This window comes from Salmo trutta, chromosome 31 (assembly GCF_901001165.1).
Source record: "Salmo trutta chromosome 31, fSalTru1.1, whole genome shotgun sequence".
In the NCBI taxonomy this organism is placed as follows: Eukaryota; Metazoa; Chordata; class Actinopteri; order Salmoniformes; family Salmonidae; genus Salmo; species Salmo trutta.
Window position 1 is genome coordinate 38,447,150 of NC_042987.1, and position 19,635 is coordinate 38,466,784.

At 40.3% G+C, this 19,635-nt stretch overlaps 1 protein-coding gene across 1 annotated transcript in view; it reads right to left on the minus strand.

The window, feature by feature from the left end:
- The window catches only part of LOC115170178 (cadherin-7), a 122,043-nt gene that overhangs the window by 27,397 nt on the left and 75,011 nt on the right, over positions 1 to 19,635 (minus strand). The window contains exons 8-9 of the mRNA XM_029726542.1: positions 19,056 to 19,192; positions 10,242 to 10,363 (exon numbers count right to left, since the gene is read on the minus strand). Of these exons, the coding sequence (XP_029582402.1) occupies positions 10,242 to 10,363; positions 19,056 to 19,192 (259 nt within the window). The remainder of the gene's footprint in view (positions 1 to 10,241; positions 10,364 to 19,055; positions 19,193 to 19,635) is intronic.

The following is a 19,635-nucleotide window of genomic DNA, read 5'->3' on the forward strand; positions in this document are numbered from 1 at the left end:
GTCTGTAGTGACACCTCTAGTACTGAGATGCAGTGCCGTAGACCGCAGCACCACTCGGGAGCTCCGTCCGAGTTGATACACCGTCCAAAGTGTAATTATTAACTTCACCATGATCAAAGGGATATTTTCTTTACCCATCTACCAATAGGTGCACTTGTCACGCCCTGACCAGGTGAACTCTTCTATTTTGGTCAGGGTGTGGCATTTCTATAGTTTATTTTCTATGTTGGGTTATGTCGATTCCCAATCAGAGACAGCTGTCGCTAGTTGCCTCTGATTGGGGAATCATATTTAAGTTCCTTTTCCCCCCACGATGTTTGTGGGTAATTGTATTTGCACTGTGTTTCGTTTCACCTGTGAAACTGTCACCTTTCTCCTTTGCGTATTTATTTTGTTTTGTCGTTCCTATCTAAAATAAACATGTGGAACAGTCAACCTGCTGCGTATTGGTCATCGAGTGATTTCGATATATCTTCCGATGAGGGAGAATACGAGGATCGTGACAGCACTTCTTTGCGAGGCATTGGAAAACCTCCCTGGTCTTTGTGGTTGAATCTGTGTTTGAAATTCACTGGGACCTTACATGTAATTATATGTGTTGGGTACAGAGATGAGGAAGTCATTCAAAAATCATGTTAATCACTATTATTGCAGACAGAATGAGTCCATGCAACTTATTATGTGACTTGTTAAGCACATTTTTACTCCTAAAGGTATTTAGGCTTGCCATAAGAAATGGGATTGAATACTTATTAACTCAAGACATTTCAGCTTTTTTATTTTTTATTAAGTTATAAAAATGTCCAAAAACATAATTCCACTTTGACATTATGATGCATTATGTGCAGGCCAGTGACAAAAAAAATGTAAATGTAATCCATTTTAAATTCAGGCTGTAACAAAACAAAAATGTTAAAAAGGCAAGGGGTGTGAATACTTTCTGAAGGCACTGTATCTATCACCTCGTACCCCTGCACATCGACTCGGTACTGGTATCTTGTGTATATAGCCAAGTTATCCTTACTCATTGTGTATATATTCCTTATGTTATTGTTTTTCTATAATTACAAACATTTTCACTCTGCATTGTTGGGAAAGGCCCGTAAGTAAGCATTTCACTGTTAGTCTACACCTGCTGTTTATGAAGCATGTGACAAATAACATTTGATTTGAAATAGATGAAAATACATAGGAGTGTGAATTCTATTATTATATCACCTTGAAATGATCTCAAAAACACCATCATATCAGTTCCAAACCAAATGGAAAAGAGGCAGCGAGAGTTTAAGCCAAATAACTAATACTGCACACACACACACACACACGCACGCGCACGCGCACACGCGCACACACACACACACACACACACACACACACACACAGACACACACACACACACACACACACACAGACACACACACACAGACACACACACACACACACACACACACACACACACACACACACACACACACACACACACACACACACAGAGAGAGAGAAATCAGTACACACAATGTTTGCCTCGGACAATTTAAGCATTAAAGTGGAAAAGCCATTCCCGGGCTGGCTTACGATTTATGACACACATGAAAAAAAAACACACCATTTAAAAGTGCTGTGTTTGAAAGATGATTATCAGCGGAGGCCCATCAGGTGGCGCTATAAGAAGATTCCCCCCGGCCCGACGCCCTGCGGTGGCCTAATCCCCCTAGCTTTGGCTGGGTAAAACACCGGCCGTGCCGAGCCCTGCCCTCGTGAAGAGCAAGTCAGCACAAAACTCAATGTGAGAAAATCTCCTGGAAACTGGAAATGCACCACCATGCCAACAGGGTTTCTGTCCCAAATGGGACCCTCTTCCCTATATAGTGCACTACTTTTGACCAGAGCCTTATGGCACCCTATTCCCTATATAGTGCAACACTTTGACCAGAGCACTATGGCACCCTATTCCCTATATAGTGCACTACTTTTGACCAGAGCCTTATGGCACCCTATTCCCTATATAGTGCACTACTTTTGACCAGAGCACTATGGCACCCTATTCCCTATATAGTGCACTACTTTTGACCAGAGCCTTATGGCACGCTATTCCCTATATAGTGCACTACTTTTGACCAGAGCCTTATGGCACCCTATTCCCTATATAGTGCACTACTTTTGACCAGAGCCCTATGGCACCCTATTCCCTATATAGTGCACTACTTTTGACCAGAGCCCTATGGCACCCTATTCCCTATATAGTGCACTACTTTTGACCAGAGCCTTATGGCACCCTATTCCCTATATAGTGCACTACTTTTGACCAGAGCCTTATGGCACCCTATTCCCTATATAGTGCACTACTTTTGACCAGAGCTCTATGGCACCCTATTCCCTATATAGTGCACTACTTTTGACCAGAGCCTTATATAATGAATTTGATTCCATTTGTGCACCCTGGAGTAAGTAAAGCAACAACAACAGTATTTTTTCGTGATAAATTGACATAAATCCCCAAATGTGCTACCTTGTCCGTGCGAGGATTTAAAGTTTAAACCCACGTGATTATCTGGATGGATTTAGTGTCTTATTTGTTTAGGTAGCTCAATATGTGTTGTCCCGTCTCACTTAACAGTGAGTGAATATTTGGCACAGGACTTTGAGAGGTTTTAAGGGCTTTTAGGATCATCAAATAAATAATGTATAAATAAACAGTTATTATTTTATATAAGTGTTATTTATATGTTTGGTTTATTTTCTGTTTGTTTTATTTTCTGTTTGATTTATTTATGAGCACATTTTCTGCTTTTGGGACCAACACTTTACATGTTGCGTTTATATTTTTTGTTCAGTACATTGCTATGAGGAAAAGGGTTCAAAAACGGTGTCATGGGTCAAGTAGCCCACAGGCAGATAGATATGTAAAATATAGATGATATGATACACACTTGGAACATAGCATGCTTTACCCATATATACTGTATTGTTCACCCTTTCAAGATCATGATATTTCCCCAAAAAGGGCCCTTGACAGAAAAGTGCCCATGGTTAATGGCACAATAGGTATATTATAGGTACACTATATGTACATATATATATATACATACAAAAGTATGTGGACACTGCTTCAAATTAATGGATTTGGCTATTTCAGCCACACCCGTTGCTGATAAGTGTATAACATTGAGCAGACAGCCATGCAATCTCGATAGACAAACATTGGCAGTAGAATGGCCTTACTGAATAGTTCAGTGGCTTTCAACGTGGCACCGTCATAGCATGCCACCTTTCAAACAAGTCAGTTTGTGAAATTTCTGCCCTGCTAGAGCTGCCCCGGTCAACATCTAGGAGCAACAACGGCTCAGCCACGAAGTGGTAGGCCACATAAGCTCACAGAACGGGACCACCAGGTGCTGAAGCCCGTAGCGCGTAGAAATCGTCTTTCCTCGGTTGCAACACTTACTACTGAGTTCCAAACTGCCTCTGGAATCAACGTCAGCACAATAACTGTTAGTCTGGTGCTTCATGAAATGGGTTTCCATGGACAAGCAGCCGCACACAAGCCTAAGACTAACATGCGCAATGCCAAGCGTCAGCTGAAGTGGTGTAAAGCTAGCCGCCACTGGACTCAGTTGAAACGCATTCTCTGGAGGGATGAATCACGCGTCACTATCTGGCAGTCTGACGGAAGAATGTGTGTTTAGCGGTGCCAGAAGAACACTACCTGCCCCAATGCATAGTTCCAACTGTAAAGTTTAGTGGAGGAGGAATAACAGTCTTAACGCTACAGCATACAATGACATTCTAGACAATTCTGGAATGTCATTCTAGAATCGTCAGTCTAGAATCGGGGGAAGGCCCTTTCCTGTTCCAGCATGGCAATAACCCCGTGCACAAAGCGAGGTCCATACAGAAAAAGCATGTCGAGATCGGTGTGGAAGAACTTGACTGGCCTGAACAGAGCCCTAACCTCAACCCCATCGAACACCAACTGCGAGCCAGGCCTAATCGCCCAACATCAGAGCCCGACCTCACTAATGCTCTTGTGGCTAAATGGAAGCAAGTCTCCGCAACAATGTTCCAACATCTAGTGGACACCTTTCCCAGAACCAGTGTCCATATACTTTTGATCGTTTAGTGTATATTGTAGGTGTATTATTATATCAGTTATCTGTGATAACAAGCTGTAACCTCTTTCATTTGCCTTTTTAACACTATTATCCGTCGCCCCATGGAAGCCCCCCTAGAGAACATGCAGCCAGCTAGAAATGCTACACATGTACGAAAGGCTGGGCAGAGACGACACCTCAGACCTGTCACGCTACAGTGGGTCTACTTGTTAGCCAGCCAGTTACTATTCATATCCTATACCAGTCATTTAGGAAGACAGCAGTCATATGGAAAAAGACATACATTCAAATAATAACTTTGACAAGTGCTGGACCGACATATAACAACGGTACTCTGTATGGGATTTAGCATTATAATTCTTCTTCATCGTTTGCCATTACAGCACAGGTCTTTGTGTGAAAAAAAAACTGGCAGTCAAAATCAGCTCTGGACGACACATCATAACCAATAATGGGATGACAGTTGGAAAAATGGCCGAAATCAAGGGCACCTAAATAATAGAGCAGGTACCCTGAGATAGAAAACAGAAGGCAGAGCGAGACAAACTACATGAATAACCCCATTGCAGGTGTGGATTGCCGATGGGACTTAGGGACTGACGCTTACACACCCGCCATCTGTTTTGTATTGCAACGGCTGAAGTGGAAACCTTTTGAGGGTTTAGGAAATTAATACATTTGGCTTGTTCATTATTGCTTTGCTTTTGTAAGCAAAACTCCAGGGAGGAGGATGGGTCATGTAAGGATAGTGCCATTAACAAGGAACAACAAGGAACAGCTATTGGTAATCCCTTGTATTAACTCTTCATCGAAAAGGCAAACATTTTAGTTTACCTTTATTTAACAAGGCCAAACCTGGATGACGTTGAGCCAATTGTGCGCCGCCCTATGAACACTTAATAAACATGACAGTGACGGCAAGATGTTATTGCTTTAAAAATGAGCTTTAAAAAATGCCATTGCAGATTTGAATTATTTCTATCTTAATTGAAATATCTAGGTGTGTGGATCGATGGCGGGAAAGGTATCCTTAATTTACTGAAATGACCGAATCGGACAGAGACACACCTCCCAAACCACAAACCTAAATCTAAGGGTTTGTGTTTCTTGTTGTTTCTTATCATCTCATTCAAACCATACAGCCGACATGCAAGCTCTGACGTAAACGATTAGCGACTACCTTTCCATAGTGTATCTTTAAGTTCATAATGAGTGATAAACAGTAATTTAAGGTTAAGGATTTTACTTAATTAAAATGTGTCTTTAGCACATAATTATTTAGCATACATTGAAGTCACACTTCCTTTCCCAATGCCTATTTTAATTGAAACAATCACGGTAACTATTTATACTGAAAGGTAATTAAAAAAACATGATTTACAAAAATGTAGAATTTTCTTTTGTTTTGATATGAAAATAATTTGCTCCTCCAGGTGTATTTTTGAATAAGAAAGCAGTGGGAACAAGGAGTTCTTGGGGATATGGCACAATAACTAAGACAGAGACTAATATGAGTATTGTCCTGTTTAGGTTATGGTACTTGTATTGAGAGGTGTTATGCTCACATTTGTAAAAACATTTGTCCCAGGTTCTGGAGTAAATTGTAATATGGAAAAAAATGTAATGTTCAAACTTGTAGGTCTATATGTTCCCAAGTGTTCAGTTTCATTAGGATACCGGTTGGGGCATATGTATTTTATTTGTATTTCATTTTTTTATTTAACTAGGCAAGTCAGTTTAAGAACACGTTCTTATTTTGATTAAATTCCATATGCTTGATAAAACTAAGTACTTAGGAGTATGTACCAGTGTGCAGATTTATTTTTGCTCTCAGTTCTATTAATTGCTATTTTCTTCTAATATCGGAAAAAGTTAAACGTGTGACAACCAGCCCCAGTCTCCCTTACCGCTGACCATTGCGATCGGTCATTACCATTTGTAACAACAAAACATGCCTGCTTGATTGTAATACCCTTCCAGCTTAGACCCCTGTCCTGCAAATCCTACAATACTGTTGACGGATTGAAGTACGCCACCCACCGCTTTTTAGCGTCCCCCCCCCAGCTGAGCGTCCAGGCTACAAAACCAGGACCACCCAATCAAAGAGAAACCTCTAAGAACACAAATTTCTCAAAAATCGATTAACTATTTTGTTTGTGACCACTTCAACAACCCTAACGGTCTCAGAGGTTTTGATTAGATTTCCCCTTATGCTTAGTCTTACGCTGTCTCTCTCAAAGGGCCGGTAGGTACATTGTACCCAGTATGTTGTTTCTAAGGCCTTAATGGTAGCTGTTTGAGATTTTTTTTTCATCAGACGGGAGTCATAGGAGAGAGAGAACAATATTCTCTCTCTCTCAGCCCTCTCTCTCAGCTCTCTCTCAGCTCTCTCTCTCTCTCTCTCTTAGCTCTCTCTCTCTCTCTCTCTCTCTCTCTCTCTCTCTCTCCTCTCTCTCAGCCCTCTCTCTCTCAGCCCTCTCTCTCTCTCAGCCCTCTCTCTCTCTCAGCCCTCTCTCTCTCTCTCTCTCTCTCTCTCTCAGCCCTCTTTGTGGCGGCTTCAACGCAGCTTAGTCAATCAGGGACACAATCAAGTTGTTTGTTTTTACAGGATTGGCCTTGTCATCCAATTACAATCAGGTATTGGCAGTGAATGCCGAACTCACAGGAGTCTAAGGCACTGTTGACGTTGGTTTTGTAAATATTATATACAGCTGAAGTCGGAAGTTTACATACACTTAGGTTGGAGTCAGATTTGTGTGTATTGTTAGATACTAATGCACTGTTACAAAAAAAAAAGTTTTATGTCAAATGCGTTACAGTTTTGATATTCTTTGCTACTCCTTATCTGATGTTGGTCTATTGAGATCCCAACAGCATCAAAATCATCATTGTCCTAAAGTTTCTTTTCAAAGTAGTACAGGAATCCACTTAATTCATTTGGGAGAAGGTGCATGTATGTAGGCTAGGGTTTTTCATGTTGTTTTGCTCAGTGTCTCTCAGTGCTGCAAACAGGGACTCCTTTGAATTGTTTAAGTGGCACAGCCTCGGGATGACAATGATTTTCACAAGTTACCGCTGTTCAGATTTGTTTTTACTCTATAGCCAACTCATATATTTGTTGTCATACTATGTTGTCAACTCCAAGTTTGGCATTACAATGACCACAGCAGCTGGCTATACAGCCCAAACATATTGAAGGCCAGAGTAATATTCAGATACTCTACAGTATATGTGAACATTTTTGGAGCTCAAATCAGTCTAACCTTTAAAGAGATAATTTGAGCATTTTGACAACTAGCATTAGCACAATGATTTGGAAGTCCATGGGATCAGCTAGCTGATCCCATAAACTTCCAGTCATTGCGCTAACGCTAATTAGAAATCGTTCCAGAAACTACCTTTAACTTCCTTTAAAAAGAGAGACATACAAATGGTATCCATGAGTTCATCTGACTCCTATTCCATAGGAGATTGAATACCATTAACTATACCGGGCTCCCGAGTGGCGCAGCTGTCTAAGGCACTGCATCTCAGTGATTGGGGCACTCAGTGATTGAGTCACTATAGACTACAGACACAACTGGCTGTGATTGGGAGTCCCATAGGGCGGCGCATAATTGGCCCAGAGTCGTCCAGGTTTGGCCGGTGTAGGCTGTCATTGTAAATAAGAATTTGTTCTTAACTGACTTGCCTAGTTAAATAAAAAATGATATATAGTTATTCCATATGAGATTGAATACCATTAACTATATAATATATAGTTATTCCATATGAGATTGAATACCACTAACTATATAATATATAGTTATTCCATATGAGATTGAAATACCACTAACTATATAATATATAGCCATTCCATATGAGATTGAATACCACTAACTACAGTATATAATATAGAGTTATCATAAAGGAGATAAAACTTCTCTGTCTTACCATCTGTGTCTCTACAGGCAGTGGGGCACGTAAGCTAAATTAAGACAAACATTTAAATGAGTCTAACGTGCATATACAGTATATATTGGATATAGGTCTGTATAATTAAGCAATAAGGCACGAGGAGGTGTGGTATATGGCCAATATACTATGGCTAAGAGCTGTTCTTACGCAAGACTCAAGTTGGAGTGACTTGACAAAGCCCTTAGCTGTGGTATATTGGCAATACACCCCCCCCCCCTCAAGTGCATTATTGCTATTATAAACTGGTCACCAACGTAATTAGAGCAGTAAAAATACATGTTTTGTCATACCCGTGATATACCACAGCTGTCCGCAAATCAGCATTCAGGGCTCAAACTACCCGGTTCCCGTGTAGTGCAACGGTCTAAGGCACTGCATCTCTAGTGCTAGAGGTGTCACTGCAGATCCTGGTTTGATCCCGGGCTGTATCACAACTGGCCGTGATCGTGAGTCCCATAGGGCGACGCACAATTGGCCCAGCATTGTTCTGGTTAGGGGAGGCCGGGGTAGGCTGTCATTGTAAATAAGAATTTGTTCTTAACTGACTTGCCTAGTTAAATAAATATAATACTATCTAATATATAACTATTTCATATATAGTTATCATTAAGGAGATGTTATCTCCTCGGCCATACCATCTGTATCTCTACAGGCAGTGGGCCATGAGGAAGAGAAATGTCCATTCATGTGTATAATCGCCTCATTGGAAGCGCATGAGGGCCTTGAACTCAGCCATTACATAAAAGACAATATTCTAATGTCAAAGGTCACCAAAGGACACACAGGTCCATCAGGCCGTGTATCCCTGTTAACCTGATTGGGCTTAATTGCACTCATTAAGAGAGCACCACATATTTAATACGGCTATCATCTCCTACTATAATTATGACGGGCAGTGGTGTGTGATGCTATTGTATTTCAATGGATTGCTTGAAGAGATCCTTGGGTATGAGGGTATGTCAATGTGGTGTGAACAATTCACTGGTATTGTGTTTTTGTTGTTGTTGTTGTGAGGACTTAATGATGCCATTTTCACAACTCAAAAAGGTGTAATGTCACACACACACACACACACACCACAGCTGTGCTCCCACTCCACAGAGACAGAGAATGGATGCATACGTAAACGTGTGGTCTCAGCTTGGCTGGTTGGTTGCCGTGGCGAGCTGACACCGAGTACTTGACACCACGCCACGTTTTCACACAAACCAATTTCATGCCACAATCCCCCCACAGTCCTGTTTTGCATCCCCTTATAAAACCCTTTTCCACATGGCAGCACAACGCTTTGATCCCCTGATTAGGCACCTGCTATGGAGATCCATGTGATGCCTCTAACTACCTTCACCTGACCGCTGCTGTTTTATACAATTGGCTATGAGACAATTATGGCGCAGAAAATCTTTTTCCACCTCAAAATGTTGCCCAATTATTGATATGCCTAATTATCAGTGATGGGGAAGCTAATCCGAAAATGTAGTTTACCAAGCTACCAATTATTTCACACTGGAAAAAGTCGAGCTACATCAAGGATACCCTTAGAAAAATATAGTTTACTAAACTGAAGTTACTTTGAAAAAGTAGTTCACTAAATCCATACTACTTTGTGAAAAATTATCATATGTAAATCTGAAATGTCATAAACTACAAATTGCAAGAATAGATCACTTCCGGGTCATATGTTAACAGAATGTGTAATTTAGCCTATTAAACACAAAAACAATGTTTCAAGTGAGAATTAGGCAGGTCTGATGCCGAAAAAGAAAGGAAATTATTGCCTACTTCTTTTTGCAAAAAACAGTAGTGTGTAGTTCCAGTAGTTAGCTACACCGCTACATGGCAAAGAAAGTAATTAACTACTGAAAACACTACCAATATTTGAATTTAGTTCCAACTACCACCAAGCTACTGCAAAATGTTCTTAAATTACTAGTTTAACTACATCTAGTTCACTACTCCCCAACACTGCTAATTATTCATTTATTTTAATTGCGACAATGATATCCAATATAATTGTTTTATCCAATATAACAGCGCAACCAGAACATTATCATCTTTGAACTCTGCATCAGAACATTAAATTGTGTCATCCCATTCTAACGTACTGTATATGGCCCTCAGTCTTCCATTACCAATAGGAGATTTCAAATGCATCATAAGATGTTGACATACCTGTCCAGGTCTGGCACTCTCACAAAGGTAGGTCTCGTACTCGATGGCGAAGACAGGCGCGTTGTCATTGATGTCCGTCACTGTGATCAGAACTACACCCTTTCCCACTTGCAATGGGTCCACTGAAAAAAAAGAAACAAGTGGTCAAGGATAAGCACAACCAAATGCCCTGGTCTATAAGCATGTATCAATTCAATAAAAAATAAAAATAATAATAAAAATATATGCATGTATCTGGCAGTGGAGGCTCCTCAGAGGAGGAAGGGGAGGACCATCCTCCTCCGTGAAACTTGATAAAAATGTAAACAGTGAAACATTAAAAAAAGTATTTTTAGTATTAAAACTATACTAAATATATTCATATGTCACCAAATAATTGATTAAAATACACTGTTTTGCAATGAAGGTCAACGGTAACTTCAACAGCACTGTCTAAGGTAGGGGTACGGAACCCTGACCTGTTCACCGGACGTGCTTGCTGCACCCTCGACAACTACAATGATTATTATTATTTGACCATGCTGGTCATTTATGAACATTTTAACATCTTGACCATGTTCTGTTATAATATCCACCCGGCACAGCCAGAAGAGGACTGGCCACCCCTCATAGCCTGGTTCCTCTCTAGGTTTCTTCCTAGGTTTTTGGCCTTTCTAGGGAGTTTTTCCTAGGGAGTTTTTCCTAGCCACCGTGCTTCTTTCACATGCATTGCTTGCTGTTTGGGGTTTTAGGCTGGGTTTCTGTACAGCACTTTGAGATTTCAGCTGATATACGAAGGGCTATATAAATAAATTTGATTTGATTTGATTTTGGGTAGGGGTAAAGCAGAATGAAGGGGATGCAGGAAAGCTAAATGTTTGAACCAATACCGAGACAGTTGCATGTTCTGCCCCACAACATCAAGTTCCTTTAACTGATTTCACCACACACCTGTATTAGTTTGTCTTAAAATAACTTTATGGAGCTACACAGACAAGTTTAGAGACTTGAACAAAAATGCTAAAAAGTTAGCGTTTGAAGACAGTGGCCACGTAAACAAAAACCAAAGCGTGGGTTGCTACATTACCTTGTCCATAGACTGCTTACAGGGTAAGCGAAACCAATATTTAAAATGTGGGGAACTATCCCTTTAAGAAAACATTCAGAAAACAGACTGTGTAGGAAGTCTGGAAGACTGGGGGTGTCTGGAAGTGTTCTTATTACGAGTCGGAGCTCGACAACAACTCTGTGGTCTCCACTGAGTGACTCGGCATGCTCAGACGACGCATGTTGTTTGCTTTATAACAAGCTAATTTTCTCTTGTTTACCTTCTCTTCAGCTGAACCTTTATCTTAATATAAATCATGGATTGGGGTAACCGACATGCCAAGGTTTCTCGGCACGCTAAATTCTCCACTGGAGAATGGTCTGAAGGCAGAACGTTCATAGATATAAATACAGATTTCTCAAAACAGACTCACGAGAATAGTTGATCCGTGTTTTAATATAATTTTCAACTTCCTACAAACTCGGTGTGTAATGACCAATGGCCCTAACGCCACATACTGTGTGTGATGCATGATCATCTACTATGTATAGCGTCTTCATAAATCAAGATGAATTGGTATTACTAGAAATCTATTGAACTTTAAATAATAACCTAGAAAGAAGAAAACACCTTCTGCTATGTCATAGTAAACGGTATACCTCAGAGATTGATGTTCCTATCCTTGATGTTGGGGTACTTACTGTATGTCCCTCAACTGTTTCTCTGCAGATTTCTCCACAGTTCAACCATAAGTGGGGAGTGGTGAGCTGAGGAAAATATACCTGAGATCTGGTTGTCTCTCAAAGACACGGGTGTAATTCATGTGCGGAGAGATAGATTTACTCAACAGATGGGTTGGCTGTATCTGGAGTCACTTATGTCTTAATATGAATAATCCTCTACGTCTGTAGCATGTGGGCAGAGTCACACGTGAGATCAACAGTGATGGGTCTGTTTAGTTTGAACATTATCCCCTGTGATTTCAGTCAACAGTGATGGGTAGGTTTAGTTTGAACATTATCCCCTGTGATTTCAGTCAACAGTGATGAGTCTGTTTAGTTTGAACATTATCCCCTGTGATTTCAGTCAACAGTGATGGGTCTGTTTAGTTTGAACATTATCCCCTGTGATTTCAGTCAACAGTGATGGGTCTGTTTAGTTTGAACATTATCCCCTGTGATTTCAGTCAACAGTGATGGGTCTGTTTAGTTTGAACATTATCCCCTGTGATTTCAGTCAACAGTGATGGGTCTGTTTAGTTTGAACATTATCCCCTGTGATTTCAGTCAACAGTGATGGGTCTGTTTAGTTTGAACATTATCCCCTGTGATTTCAGTCAACAGGGATGGGTCTGTTTAGTTTGAACATTATCCCCTGTGATTTCAGTCAACAGGGATGGGTAGGTTTAGTTTGAACATTATCCCCTGTGATATCAGTCAACAGTGATGGGTAGGTTTAGTTTGAACATTATCCCCTGTGATTACTTGGGAAATTCTGTAATCTATACACAAATTCCACTGGCAAACACTGAACACCTGTGGAGGGCAAATGGCACCAGCTCCACCAGAAGGACAACATCTGGCAGGGTGTGTGTGTGTGTGTGTGTGTGTGTGTGGGGGGGGGGGGGGGGGGGGGGGGGGGGGTGTGCGCGCGTATGGGAGTGTTTGTGTGTGTTTGTACGTCTGTGTATGTGCGTGTGTGTGTGTGTGTGTGTGTGTCTGCTTGGCCATTACAACAACCCTCTCTCCATTTGTCCTCTATGGTAAAAAGCATATGTCCACAATATCATTCCAACAGACTCCCTCTTTCTCCTCCCTCTAACTGTCCTCACTGTCGGTCAGCTCTTCTGGCTGATGAAGAGGATCTGAAGTATGATTTAGATTTATCTAGGCTGCAGCTCAAAGGTCAAAGGTTTTTCCCTTCGATTACAGAAATCAATTCATCTAGCCAGAAGAAGCTAGAGAAATTATACTCCAAAATTATGTTTTATCATCACATATCTACTTTGAGTTTCACTACAATGCTGTGGGTTCAAACCTGTGCTCGATCATCAGCTGTCTGCCTGTCATATACATGGTTGGTCAGTTCAGTCTAATTAAGGCATAGATGTAATAATTTGCGATTGCTTTGCTCACAATTCCTGGGTTGTGTTCAGCAGGTATGAAAGGGGAGAAAATGATTCAAACGAGAGTGAAATGGGGAGGTGCTATCTGAACTGGTTTGTTTTTGTTTTCCGTTGCAAAATGTTTTGCTATGGTGTGAACACGCCCTAATGAACATGACCCTGATGTAAAGCCTTGCTTCAACTGCGCCAATAGCTAGCTTACTAATACAGCACACATTTAGTAAGTGTCAGTTGCCATCTATATAATCTAGTGGATAACACATTGGCTGTGTTCCAGGCCGCCTACATTACATTCGCAAATCGCACAACCCCTGAAAGTGTTTAACATGACAGTAACAGCATTAACATGATATTACAATCTGATGCCCAAATCCTTGATTAATGTGCAGCTCAACTGCTTTGTAGTCGGTCTGGAACGTGGCCAATATCACAATATCAGTTCCTGTTAACATACATGTGTTTGCAATGCGAAATCCCATTGCTCATAGCCTTCAGAAAGTATTCACACCACTTGACTTTTTACACATTTGTTGTGTTACGGCCTGAATTTAAAATGGATTAAATTGAGATGTTTTTCTCACTGGCTTACACACAATGCCCCATAATGTCAAAGTGGAATAATGTTTTTAGAAATATTTACAAATTAATACAAAATGAAAAGCTGAAATGTCTTGAGTCAATAAGAATTGAACCCCTTTGTTATGCCAAGCCTAAATAAATTCAGGAGTAAAAATGTGCTTAACAAGTCACATAATAAGTTGCATGGATTCACTCTGTGTGCAATAATAGTGTTTAACACGATTTTTTAATGACTACCTACTCTCTGTACCCCACACATACAATTATCTGTAAGGTCCCTCAGTCGAGCAGTGAATTTCAAACACAGACTCAGCCACAAAGACCAGGGAGGTTTTCCAATACCTCGCAAAGAAGGGCACCTATTGATAGATGGGGGGGGCAAAAAGACATTGAATCTCCCTTTGATCATGGTAAAGTTATTAATTACACTGTCACTACAAAGATACATGCGTCATCTGCCGGAGAGGAAGGAAAGCGCTCAGAGATTTCACCATGAGGCCAATTGTGATGTTAAAACAGTTACAGAGTTGCTGTGATGGGAGAACACTGATGGATCAACAACACTGTAGTTCCTCCATAATATTAACCTAAATAACAGAGTGAAAATAAGGAAGTCTGTACAGAAAACAAATATTCAAAGAACATGTATCCTGGTTGCAATAATGCACTAAAGTAAAACTGCAAAGAAATGTGGCAAAGAAATGACAATGTATTTACTCAGCGGTCTGAATACTTAACACATTTGTTACAATTTCGAAAAACATATTTTCACTTTGTCATTATTGGGTATTGTGTGTAGATGGCTGCATTTATTTATTTTTAATCCATTTTGAATTCTGTCTGTAACACAACAAAATGTGGAATAGGTCAAGGGGTATGAATTCTGTCTGTAACACAACAAAATGTGGAATAGGTCAAGGGGTATGAATTATTTCTGAAGGCACTGTACACTCCTTTCACTAATGTAGCATTCTTTATATGTCTCCACAGTTGTTGACTGCAGCTCGACATAGAAATAGATTGTGCACATCTGTCAGTACATCATGCACACCTGCTGCTGATATGCCGAAGTGAGAGGGGGGGACGAGAGAGAGAAACAGAGAGAGAAACAGAGAGAGAGAAACAGAGAGAGAGAGAAACAGAGAGAGAGAAACAGAGAGAGAGAGAGAACAGAGAGAGAGAAACAGAGAGAGAGAAAGAGAGAGAAAAACAGAGAGAGAGAAACAGAGAGAGAGAAACAGAGAGAGAGAAACAGAGAGAGAGAAACAGAGAGAAAAACAGAAAGAGAAAAACAGAGAGAGAAAAACAGAGAGAAACAGAGAGAGAGAAACAGAGAGAGAGAGAAACAAGAGAGAGAGAAACAGAGAGAGAGAAACAGAGAGAAAAACAGAGAGAGAGAAACAGAGAGAGAAAAACAGAGGGAAAAACAGAGAGAGAGAGAAACAGAGAGAGAGAAACAGAGAGAGAGAGAAAACAGAGAGAGAAACAGAGAGAAAAACAGAGGGAAAAACAGAGAGAGAGAAACAGAGAGAGAAACAGAGAGAGAGAGAAAAACAGAGAGGAGAGAGAAACGAGAAGGAAAGAGAGAGAGAAACGAGAAGAGAGAAACAGAGGAGGGAAAGAGGAAACCGAGATAGAGAGAGAAACAGAGAGAGAGAAAGAGAGAGAAAGAGAGAGAAAAACAGAGAGAAACAGAGAGAGAGAAAACAGAGAGAGAGAAACAGAGAGAGAAAAACAGAGAGAGAGAAACAGAGAGAGAGAGAACAGAGAGAGAGAAACAGAGAGAGAGAAACAGAGAGAGAGAGAGAGAGAAACAGTGAGAGAGAAACAGAGAGAGAGAGAGAGAGAGAGATTTTTGCGGGGTAACAAACAGTTACTTTGGAGGTGACTACAACTATTTGAAAACAGATCCCCAAAGATGACTACTTTTTAAAAAATATTTGAATCCAGATCTCAGTGACTACTTTTCTGATTGACTGCCTCCAACTAATGGCAGGGCTGTATCTGGAATTGCATGTTGATAGATTGTCTAGAACACACAATCTCCTAAACTATTCCAATCTATCTGACAGTCATATTTGATCTACACAATACATTTCTATCTGAACATGCTGTAAATGTCCATTCTCCTGAATGTCCAGGTATATAAAATCAAGTCAAAAGAAAACCAAAGATATTTTGAACCGATAAGTATAAATAAATTGTGACACTCATGTATGACTACTGTATGACACTTTCAACATGCCACTGAAAAGGTTGAAAGTTGCAATGAATTTTTATGATACCTGAAAATACTGCAGAGTAATTCAAAGCCAATTGCAAACCTTGCAAATGGCAAGTTAGATGCTCACACTGCAAATTCTCCAGTGTAATAAAATGAAATAAATTAAAACAGTGTTAAATCGACACTCAAAATGTTAAGTCTGTGGAGTCATTCTAACTTTGTATCCCCACGCCAAAGTGAGACAAACGAGTCATGAAACATACAAACCACCACAGTATCCAAAGATGACAGCCTTTCAACCAATTTATCAAATAAACATCTCACATCTGAAGTCCAGCTTTTCCTGCAATTGTATTTTACTATAGCATATTGCCTTATTATATAGTATATTGTATTATCATATAGTATATTGTATTATCATATAGTATAGCGTATTATCATATAGCACATTGTATTATCATATAGTATATTGTATTATCATATAGCACATTATAGTATATTGTATTATCATATAGTTTATTGTATTATCATATTGTATTATCATATAGCATATTGTATTATCATATAGTATATTGTATTATCATATAGTATATTGTATTATCATATAGCATAACGTATAGAACATTTTGCTAATGTTTTAAAGGGTGAGAGGCCTTCATTTGTTAAGGTGAGCTGGATCATTATATCTGATAGCACAGTTAGGGCCAGTTTCCCAAATACAGACTACGCCTTGTCCTGGAATTGTTATTTCAATGGAGATTCACCTTTGAGCATGCTTTTTAGTCCAGGACTTAACTAATCTGTGTCCTTGAAACCGGCCTTAAGATTTGTTTTCATACACACCTTAATTATTTAGTGAATTGCAAACTCTGGCTAACACAATGGATACATTGTTTCTTCAGGGATCAGGCATGTTTCCCCAAGCAGAGATAAATAGAAGACACCTCGATCTACCCTGCCAAGATACATTTAAGGGAGCTGCAATGCATCTACACTGCAGTTGTTCTACAATTACTGCATCCAAAATACCACAGTCGACTGCAGTTACTGGACTTATAATGCAGTTTCAAAAATGCAAATGTTTTTATTTTTGTTGTTGTCAGGGAACCATGATCTATTGACTTTAAGTGAGGTGGCATTTGAGAACTGTGTCCCCAAAGGGCTACTTTGATATTGGAGCAGAACTCACAATCATAGACTCTTAACTCAACAGAATTCAGATCAATATAAGAAAACACTTCAATTTGCTCAACTTGCCATTGGCTCTAACCATTGGCTTAACTTACCTCATAGGCCATTGGCTCAACTTACCCCAAGGCAAACATTTAGATTACATTAGCCCACACAGCTAGGATGCACTTTAATGCTAGCTTTAGATCATCATATTGAATCTTATAGAGACTCTAACTGATGTATAGAACAATCTTAAAATGATCTACTTTGGTCTAGATACAAGCATCATGAAACACAATAAATTCATTTGACTTAAGTGAAAATCAGATTTTTGACCTAACTTGCTTTCCACTTTTTCCATGTGGTTTCCTTCTTCATAGATTCCATGAAATGATAACCTCTTCCTAAATATTTGTTCAAATTATACATTTTGTGTATGGATTCCTAGAAACAAGGGTTCCTCTACATACCCCTTTGGGTCACCTTACCCCACTCACCCCTATACCAATTTTGAGGAGTTTGTATAATAGTTACAACCGTACCACCCCAATGGAGGTTTGCCACAGTGCAGGTTTGGCTGAGTTCCAGCCTCAGTAGAAGTGAGTCAGATGGAGCGATTGGGGAACAGGTGCACTTTTTTTGCCAAAGGTCACGGACAAAGTCATCAGCTGGAAAGTCTGGGAGTTGGGAGGTGTGTGTGTGTGTGTGTGTGTGCGTGTGTGTGTGTGTGTGTGTGTGTGTGTGTGTGTGTGTGTGTGTGTGTGTGTGTGTGTGTGCTCCAGCTTCGGCCATCATTTGGAATCATGGTGAGGCTCGATCAAACGCCACGAGTTCTGGAGCCGGCGATCAACAGCAGTCGACCTCTACTGCAGCAGAGCATCTGCTCAGAACTCTCCTCTAGAGTCAAGGAGACCTTCTGCTTTCCAGACTGCCAAGCGAAATTGGTAAAATCCCAGTGAGCCTTCGACTAATGATATTCATTGAGAAATAGTATAGGAAGCTTAAGTCTGTCTTTTTTGATACGGGATTTACTTCATTTTAATAGAATTCGGGATTTGTCAAGTTTGAAATATAGTCCTAAGTCACAGGTGCGGTGAAGGCACTGGTCCACTCTGTGCAGTCACAATGAGTGTAACAAAAGTGAAGAGTGAGCTCTTGTGAGCTCGTTGAAAAAAGGTGCTATCGAGAATCTAAAAGGGTTCTTTGGCTGACCCCACAGGAGTACCCTTTGAAAAACCCTTATTGGTTCCAGGTAAAACCATTTTTATGTTCCATGTACAGTAGAACTCTTTCCACAGAGGGTTCTACATGAAGCCCAAAAGGGTTCCACCTGAAAAGTAAAAGTGTTCTACCTAGAACCAAAAAGGGTTCTCCTATGGGGACGGCCGACGAACCCTTTTGGAACCCTTTTTTCTAAGAGTGTAAAGTAGCTAGAGGTAATGATGGACATGTCTTACAACAGCCTTAGAGTCTGTGTGTGATGTCACTGGTGAAGAGACACTACATAGCTTTTGGGTGTGCTCTTGAGCCGATAAGGGAGGGGGCTAAATAGATAAAGGTGCACTATGGAGTTGCATATTGTGTACATTTCTGGACAATATATCTAAGTTGCAACGTTGATTGACAACAGCCCGGATGTAATGTAGCAACCGTGTGGACAGAGCAGACTAAGAACACTTGACTTACGGATCTCCGTGGCGAAGATGGTGATGTTGTGTACGGCGTTAACTTCTCTGTCCAGAGGCTTGGCGGTGCTGATGACACCGGTGGTGGCGTCTATGTTGAAGAAACGCTCCAAGTCGGTGTTGCGGTCTATAGAGTATCTGGAGTTAAGTAGACAGGAGAGAGGGAGCGTATTGGAAAGGCTCTGCTATCAAGGACCATATTCCACTGGCACCCGCCATGGCAACACTTCTATGGATCTTCTGTGTGAAATGCATTAGCAATGCATTAATCAGGCATACATTCATGCAGGCTGTTAGAATTAAGGAGTTAGGAGCTTCCATGAACTATAATTCTATGAAATCTCTGTCTATTTTCTCTACATTACCTTGAATGATAATGGCAGTGGTGTAAAGTACTTAAGTAAAAATACTTGAAAGTACTACTTAAGTAGTTTTTTGGAGGGTATTTGTACTTTATTTGGCTATTTATATTTTGACAACTTTTACTTCACTACATTCCTAAAGAAAATTATGTACCTTTTTCTCCATACATTTCCCCTGACACACAAAAGTGAAGGCTTAGCAGGACAGGATAATGGTCT